A 9,702-nucleotide genomic window follows, 5' to 3' on the forward strand; every position below is an offset into this window, starting at 1 on the left:
GCCATTATCCACACCTCCTTCGTACATTTCTAAAATATGAGATTAGAGAAAGTAAGTATCTGGCAATGTCTGCAGCCTCATGAACTAGTTCTCTCAATCAGGGTTCATTAATCTCTTCAAGAAGGCAAAACGGTAGTACCATTAGTAACAGTATTTCAGTTGTGTGCTTTATCAATGGGAAAAGTAAAGCTAACGTACAGGTAAATACATGAAAAAGCTCGTCTTGCACTTTTTCAGCTCTTCTAATGCCAAAACATTACAATATGAACTGTAGAATCAGATTGTCTGTAGAAATAATCTGAAAAGATATCCCTTCAAAACAAGGGTTTGAGGCAGCCAATCGAAACAGCATCAACTTCAACAAAAAATAATTCAAATACTCTTCTGGCTGCATGGTAATCGTATATCTGAGTGGAAGCAGCCTCTATTCACCATGTTGTTAAACTGATATGCTCAACAGAGAGAAAAACCACCACATTCAGTCTTCAGCATTTATACAAGTCTTACAAGTCCTTTAGCACCAAATGTCCTGAAATACTGCTGCTGCTGGCATGCTACACACGTCCTTCTCACCTGCCAGCTGAGCCACATTTCTTCTGTCACTGTTTAACACAGTATGTGCCTACAGAAGATGAACCAGAGAGATCATTTAGCAGTCACAGGATCATAGGATAATTCAGTTAAGAAGGGACCTCAGGAGGTCTTCGGTACATCCTCATGCTCAATGCAGACTGAGCATGGCCACATTATGCAGAGTTTTACTCAGCCTGATCTTGAAAATCTCCAAGGGCAGAAAATGCACAGATTGTCTGGGCAACTTTTCCAAGGCTTGACTGTCCTGAATAGTGAAGAAGTTTTCCCTTAGACCTAGTTAGAATCTCCCATTTCAATTTAAGTCCATTCTATCTCATCCTTCCTCCACAACACTGAAAAGCCTGACTCAAGTCTTCCTGATACTCTCCTCATAGGTACAGGAAGGCTGCTCTATGGTCCACCGCAACTGAAGACATCTCTTACACAGGCTGCACAAGGCCTTCACCTTCCCTGGAATCCCCCTTATCTCCTGTTCTCCCTCTCCACCTAACCTGACCATCCAGAAAGACTTCATTTTGTTTCAGGGCTAAAGAGAAGAAAGCACTGTTGCATCTTTCTACTACTGCCATGTAAATGTGTAAGCACTGAAAAAGTAACTTTGAAAGAATATGCCCAAAACCCTACCTTGCCAAGTCTCTTGTATCTCAGTCATTGCTTCTTAGGGATAGTATTGAAAACAGCAGTATGCATTCCACACTTGAGCATAAAGAATTATTTTGAGCAGATTTTTTTTTTCTGTTCCCTGTCAACTGACTGACAGTTCACCCTAGTCCTTCTCCACAGCTAAGATTTTCAGGCTTCATTTATGCTGTATGTATTGAGTTCACTGAACTACTTTTCATTTCATGTTCTTAAAATTTCATGATTGCAATTAAGACAAGCATTGCATGTCAAAACACTTTTGAGCTGGTCAAGGGTTCAATACTCGTAATGCTGCCTTTTAACCATTTCTTTTGTAAAGCAACTGAAACCATTCTTATAAAGAAAATAATCCTCATATTGGAAAGGATTTGAAATCCTTCTGTCCTCCATGAATCTGAGCTTTGTTTGGAGGGATAATTAGTCAATTTTTGGACCTTCAAACATTTCTTCTGGATCAGGGCTCAAAATAATTTTGTATCCAAAACATAATGACATACTGTCTAGTACTATTTGAATACAGAAGTCAGGAGAAATAACTAAATACCTGTTTAAACTTTCTGTTCTTTAAAATTAGGAAAAAAGAATACATTGATATATATGACTGCTAAACTACCTTTAAGGGCTCCATCACTTCCAGCTGGAGAGCAGACTGACTGTGGTGACCTCAAGGAAAAAGATGCAGCATTCCTTATTGAAGGATCGCCATCCTAAAGTGACAATGATAAAAGTTAACATTATGAACATGAACACTTGATAAAGAGTGATATCAGTACATGCAATGATAAAATGGATTGTTCTAAAAAAGCATACAAGAAACATTAGAAGAAATACTTATTTACATTAAAATATTTGTAATTTAGACTGCTATTAGAGTACTGTATAAGCAATATTCAAAAGCACAATCAGCCCTAAGAAGATTCTATAACCAGAACATGCACACAAAAATAAAATGGATGTACATATCTTCTAGCTAAGTAAGCACTTTAGGTTTACATGAAGGTTCCATTTAGAACTTTTTTGTTACAAGCACTCATAGTAGTTGAAAGGCAGATACATGATCTCTATACAATACCAACTGAAACTGAGCATAAAATGTAGATATTAAAAAAAAAATCATCACTTTTCACTTAACCTACCCTTAAAGCTTTTCTAGAATGCCATCTTGCTTTTACAGTGAAACAAATTAACACTTTCTTTATATCCTCCAGCATACACACATCAGGACGGAACAAAATTTCTAGCACTCCCATTGCAGCAGATAGTCTTGTGTAAAACACAACTGGAGCGACCTTAGCTTGTTATCTGCCTGTCTCTAAGATAGGTGTTGTGGTTTAACCGCAGCCACTTGCTCACCTCCCCACTCCTCCAATGGAGGAGGAGAATCAGAGGAAAACACAAGGAAACTAATGAGTTAAGAACTATTTAATAATTGAAAGTAATCGAAAGAAAAATTATAACAATAATAGTAACAATACTAATAATATGTAATGAAAATAATGGAAAAAATCCCAAATGATACCACCTCCTGCCATACACTGTCCGACTGAGAGCCAATTAAAACCATCACAGTAGGAAACAATTCAATGGCCATATGAAGCGCTCCCCAACTTGGCAAACAAGTTCCACCGCCTTCTCAAGTTTTTCACAGAACAAACTGCTTCAGTGGAATTCATGCTTTCTGACAAGCTTCTTCATAACATGATACTAACTGCAATGTAATGATGTCCATGGTCTATCTTTAAGAATATATATGTGTCTTTTTACACCCCCACTATCTTAAAATTAAATACGAAACCCACTCTTCAGATTCCTGCAGAACGGTCTAGGTGGGGGTTTCGCCGCTTGCAGGGAGCCCCCTGCTGGTGACCAGCATGCTCGTTCCCTCCCTGCCACAACCAGATCTAAACCTCGACTGCACACTATTCCCCGTTTTTAGCACTCTATTTTACACAACATCTACGGGAATTTTTTGGGAAAGAAAAAATTAACAACCCCTATGCCTAGGAAGAGACAATTTCTGTGATTAAAATCGAACGGCAAAAAGTCCATTCTTTTAAAGGGTAAAGTCATACAAAGGAAGTCTTCAAAGTTGTAAGGTTATTTCATCAGTTTAGTAATTAAGCTGGTCATTTTGGTAGCTAATATTCTAACCTGCCTCCTATTGGGGTAACTGCATACACACAATTCTCTCATATGACTTTTTTTTTAACCAAACCTGAATTATCTGATAAACACCTTTTATCCTTTTGATCAATTTCAACCCAATTAATAGAATGTTAAAAGGCTCAACTGTAATTAGCTTTTTACACGCCTGTATGAAAAAAAGCAGCAGTCGGTAGTAAACTACATTAACAGTAGGACTTCATGATCTTAAAAGTCTTTTCCAACCTAAACAATTCTATGATTCTGTAAGTCAGAAAGCTAAATTAGCATTTCAAGGAAATGGAAGCCTGCATAGATGGACACCCCCTAACACACTCCCTCTAACAATGACCAAACGGCCCATCTCCACATGCACAGCTGCAGATGAGACAGGGTACATGTTGCTCCTTGGAAAGGTGGTGTTGACATTGCTTAGGGAAAAGGAAAGAGGTTGAAATTTATGAACTAAAGGTGCTTACAAGTAAAGGATATAAATCCATAAGAAACCAGATTTCATCAGTTTTACCACCGATGGGAACTTAGAAAACAATACTTTTAGATTTGGGTTTTTTCCTCCCACAGCACAGTGAATTAAAAAAAAAAAAAGAAACTCACCTTGTGCTGTTAACTACACATTTTGCAGCAGTGCTTGCAAAAAGAGTTGTTGCCTCATGTAAGGAAAGACTCGTGTGTGAAGAAATGTAATACTCTTATTCAATGCAATCAAAAGAAGTGTGTCTTAAACTTACATGTTGTTACTGTGATTCAAAGTGGATTAATTTCCTGGTGAGTTACTCGTTCATCAACTACACTGAAATTATGGAGCGGATTTTTTAAAAACCTGACTTATATTTGACTTGTAATGAATCTCAAAAAAACCCCCAAGATATTGAAAGAAAGCTTAGTAACTTTTTATGCACGCATGTTTTATTAGGACAGAAGAGGTCCTCTATCCATAAGTGCCAGGGACATAGGCAAAGGTGACTTTTATTAACTAAACAGACTAACTAGGTAGATGACCTTCTGCGTACACATGCCATTCCCAACGTGGATGACAAATATTCAGAAGTGCTTGTTTATAGTTTCCTAGTTCAGCACTTCATCAAATGGTGACATGTAAGCAAAAAATTATGTTCTAGGAATGCTCCCAAGTTTACCAAAAAATTGTCCTTGAGTCTATTTGTAGTGAGCCTTCAAAAGTGTACTTACTGATTTTGTAGAATCATATATTGCAAATACACAGTATCTTGCTACTATTCATATTTTTTAAAGCAATAAAATCCTAAAACTAATAAGAATAACAAATAATCAAATTTTTTAAGTTTCATGATTAAGTAATCCTCATGCGTAACTATTTTTGCCAAAGATCACACTGCATCTGAAAAGGCTGCAACATTATTATTAAGCTTATTATTCACACATAGATGCAAAACTTACTAATCAATGAGGGTATGAGTTTATGTTTTCATAGTCTGTCTATTTTGAAAGAGTTTCAGTTGTAAGTTCTATAACCACTACGATATGGTTGCATTGCCTGGATCACAAAATTAGGGATTAATATTTTCAAATACTTCCTCTTTAAAAATTACTAAATAAATTAATCTACTAGAGAAGTTTTCCAAAAATCCCGTCTTAACAAAACCAAGATTCTCTTGAGAGTGTACCTTTAACATTATTGGGGGCTATTTGTATATTTAATGCCAAGAACAGTTTCCTTTCTGAAGAATTTGCATTGCTGAAGCAGAAACTGGGAAAAACATCTGATAACTGTGTATTATGATAGATTCCTTCATTACAATATTCTCTTATTTCTTAGCTAGTTGTATGTTTAAAAAAAACCAAAACACAAGACTGATAAAACTAAAATCTCGCTTGGAGTTCTAGTGTATTAATCCTGGCAAGGGATTTAGGGATCCTGGTGTTAATAATACACCTGTTGAATGTAGAACTTTTCTGCTTCCACAGATAGGTTAGGAAGTCAAGAGTTGTGCACAGTTTTTGTAAGCTAAATAAAACACACACAGTCACAAAAAAAATGAGTGCATCCCACCAGGTTTTGATGAAAAAATAAAATTGACATTTTAGTGCTCTCCCTTTAAGAGCAGTTAAGACACTGTGGGCCAAACCTGTAAAGAATAATTCCAAAAATCTTCATCTGCAGAATGAGATGCTTGTTAAGAAAATAAATCAGTAGTTCAAAAAAATGTGGGAGAAAGTTGTCTTTATTCCTTTAGATTCCAGATTTCAGAATTAATTTCTCCCATATGAAATAAAGTCACTACAGTAAAACTTGTTTACAAAGAATCCACACCATAAAAGTACATAATAGACCAGTAAGGAAAACTGTCCATAGGAATTCTAATTTCATCAGAACGAATGTTACAAAATGTTCCAAAGGAAAAGATCTAGAAAAACTTAAATCTCACTCATCAAAGTTGCATCTGAAATTGCCATATATCTTCAGTGGGTTTATACATCAGTAGCAACATTAGAAAATATCTGACTTCTAGGGCTGATAAGCACATACTTGCTTTATCATTGTAAATATCTGCATTATCATAATAAACTGATTTAGGTAACATACATCACTACTTAGTCTGTGCACCATCTGTAGGTAGTCTTCATTTGAGCCATGTCTAGAATTATCAGCATGATGATTAGCTGAATTTCCCGACAACTGACTTGAAACCTTATTTTCGTGGAGATTCCTTATCCCAGCTGTGACAATGGGACTAGATACTGAAGCTGAAATAGAAAAAATATAAGTAACTATACTGATACATTCACATGCTTGTTAACTCATAAAAAGTTTCAGACAAAACACAGAAACATTGGATATTAATGGGCTGGATGCAAGAGGTCTGGAATCTGGAGAAGAATACAACATTTTGAATCCTTTTGCCACAAACAGATACCTAATTTTATTCAAGATAAGATCTTATTTTTAAAGAGTATTTAAAATCTAAATTCCATGTACAGATTAGCCAAGTTTCTCTCCACATCTGTGCTAATCACAGTCAGTATCATATTCCTACTTTGTTTTCCTCTGTGCAATTTGTATTCACTATCTTTAAATAACTTCCAAGGTATTCATGAGACATACAATATTACATACAAAGCAGGTATATATATTCTAAGCACAAACTAAACATTTTCAGAACAAATGATTTAAAAGAATGCAATGAGAATTCTACTTACCAGGAAAAAAAATGCCTACATACTTTAACAGTGTTCATGTTCAAGATCGTTTTTAGAAAAGAGAAGAACAATGAAATCCATTCATTCTGAAGGTCATCTTTGCTAGTTACTGCATACCTTGAGCATCGTTCTAGCCAATGTAGAATTAATCTAGTTGACACTACAAAGGTTTGGTAAGGCTAAATAAGCTGGCAGCAAAATTTACATTACATTGGCAAAAATGAGGTTTTCACCAATACAGATAAATGATGGCCACAGCTAACAAAAATGGTTGGGTTTTTTTGTTTTAATTTTTCTACTGTCATGTACACATGACAACTATGCAAAATGAGTGTACATAGGAGAGCTCTATTTATTTATTTATTTATTTATTTATGTGTGTATGTATGTATGTATGTATGAAGTACATATTAACACTCTCTACAGTCAGGAAAGCAAAGGTTAAACATACCTGCCAATGCACGTGACTCCTTCAAAGAAATTAGAAAGCTGTAAAACCTCCACATGAAGTTAAAGTTGCCAACAGATAGGAGAATAAAACAAACACCATAGACCTACCTTGCTGTATCTGAGGATGTGGTGTGTAGCTTGGAGGATGTGAATATGGCATGTATCCTGCAGGGCTTTGAGGAGCATATGGACTAGGCACTGGACTGTTCTGTTGTGCCAGAAATCTATTACCAGAGCTTGTCTGTGGTGGCACAAACCGGCTAAAAATAAAATTTTAAAAAGTTTTTAGAAGATGGAAAAGCAAATTTAGACAGATCTGTCATTTCTTTTGGAATATTACACATTCTGCACATTCCAACTTTTTTAAGCCACAAAATTCCAATAATCAAGAATCTCCCTCAAAATCGGTATTTTAAGCTATTGATACCTTCCCAACTTCAATTATGACTTAAGAGTCACGGCTTAGGTACCGCATTAGTAGAAGTAGAAAACAGGATACAAAGCATTCTTAAGACCTAGGGCAAGGAAACAATGACACAAACATGTACTAAAATAAGATCTGCAATTTCCAGAAGTTAGTCCTAGAAGTTTTAATAAAAGTGTCAGCTTAGTTTTAATTAACAACTAGGTCACTAGGATTAACAAGGAGCCATCTGTTCTAAATATGATTTCCTAAGATTCTGTATTACAGAATTATACTGCCTAGGCATGGGAATGTGGTAGGCAGCTAGGTAAGACCTGGCCCAAAGTCCACTGAATACAACTTATTCTTCCACTGGCTTGATCTGAGACTGATCCTGGAGACAGGATGTCGTAAAAATAACAAAGGCTTGTGACAATAATACATGCACATTGTAACTTACATTTTTACAGGAGTTGTTCAAAATCAAAATAAACAAAAAAAAACCTTCAGTAAGTACATTATATGCTTTCACAACCCTCAGTTCTAGATGACAACCCTATGAAGGTAAGCTTTCATGGAAAGAACTAGCAAAGTATTTAACACAAGGGTTTTGCAAGGATTTCAAGATGACTTTGTAATATTCATTGTAATATTCACATTTTAAAAAACCCTTCTTCAATATCCCTTTTAGATATAAAAGTAAAATAGTGTACTTTTTTTTGTGAAGATATATAACATTTAACTTGCCAAAACAATTACAGTAACTTAAGTGAATTAAATTTATTTCATAATGGTATCTAGAAGATTAAATCTGATAAAGCCCAGTGACTGGGTTGAAGCTACATGCAGAACTCTTTCCTCTAGTCCAGAGAACTTTACTGTATTACTGAAAACCTGGATTATAGGTATACACTACTGGCCAACACTCAGAATTTTAAAAAAGAACCAAAAAGGTGACGAGGATATGGCTGGAGGACTGGCCAAACTACTGGGCCTCTCCTCCAAGTTGCCTTCCGTATAGCTCTTACAGCACTACTCCAGGCATTTACAAGCCTTCTTTCCCACCCTCCCCTCATGCTGGTACTGTTCTCCGTGTTGGAACAGATTAGCCTCTTCTCTCCTATCCTCCTGTCACTAGTCTCAGCCTCTGCCATAGGCAGAAAACAGCTGGAGAGGTGGCAGGGGAAGTCCTTAAGTAGGAAAGAAAGTTTGTCAAAATTATGGGAGGGAGAGAGAGCAGAGAATCATGACTAATCCTAGAGCATGAGGGTTCATTCACTGACAGAAAAATGTTTCTGTGCCAGCTGAAGAAACCCACCCTGCTGTCAGACAAATGCACAATTGGTCGACACTGATCACCTTCCATTCACAAACTTGCCACAAGAACTGACTGTCACTGTAGGAAGAATGTACAGTTTGCTGACCCGCTCCATTTAAAAGAAAACATTACCTGGAAGGGCTATGTGAAATAGTGGTTTGTTGATAATTGGAAGATGCAGGACTACCACGCATGGAATTCTGAGAAATATTAAACTGTGACATCATCATCCCTATTAAAAAGAAGATAGCAGCATTACTTTAGACACACTTCCTTTTAAATCAATAAAGTTCCTCATTTCAGAAACTATTACATACAAAGAGATAATAAACTTGACAGACATTAACATCATCTACCCACGACTCTTCGAAAACAATAGAAATTATCGATTCTGTGCAAGATGTCCATTTTACATCATGACATTAAAAACTGTTCCCTAAAGCAGTGTTAATTCAGTTATAAATGTTAACTGTAGTTCCTTCCTCTGTTCCTTACAGCTTCCAAGCCAAAACCTACTAGTAAATAGAAACATTTTATAAGATGACTTATATCCCACACCCCAGGCTGGTGCATACAGTACTCAATGTGCCAATAAGTAAGAGATTTGGAAACTTCACAGAAAACCTATCTCCCATTTGTAGAGGAACTACAGCAATCATCTCAGACTGAGTGCTGCATGGAAGTCTCACCACTTCCATAATGCCTTAATGTTTCCTTTCTACCTAGGGAAAAAGCTTTCTATTCCACCTCCACTACGCTTACAAGGAATGTTATCAAAGAAGGTGCCGAAATAATTTCAATTGCAAAGCAGAACCAACCAGCGTATTCCAGCTGTAAGCTCCCAAGCCTGCAGATCGCCACAGTCATGCTCTGGAAATTAGGCTGTACAAGCTGGCAAGCCTCAAGTACCAATGTGCTTGAAACCAACTAATTTAAGAGGCATTTGGACAATGCC

General features: G+C 36.4%; 1 protein-coding gene across 1 annotated transcript; it reads right to left on the reverse strand.

The window, feature by feature from the left end:
* Positions 1-1,849: 1,849 nt before the first annotated feature.
* On the reverse strand, positions 1,850-8,979 carry LOC104512848 (nipped-B-like protein; the record flags this gene model as incomplete). Its single annotated transcript, XM_010156001.1, has 4 exons — positions 1,850-1,943; positions 5,963-6,123; positions 7,135-7,286; positions 8,880-8,979. Coding segments are annotated over 4 exons (507 nt in total), but the record flags the coding sequence as incomplete, so codon positions are not given.
* Positions 8,980-9,702: the final 723 nt, after the last annotated feature.

The sequence above is a fragment of the Eurypyga helias genome, unplaced genomic scaffold (genome assembly GCF_000690775.1).
Source record: "Eurypyga helias isolate BGI_N326 unplaced genomic scaffold, ASM69077v1 scaffold1840, whole genome shotgun sequence".
NCBI classification, from domain to species: Eukaryota; Metazoa; Chordata; class Aves; order Eurypygiformes; family Eurypygidae; genus Eurypyga; species Eurypyga helias.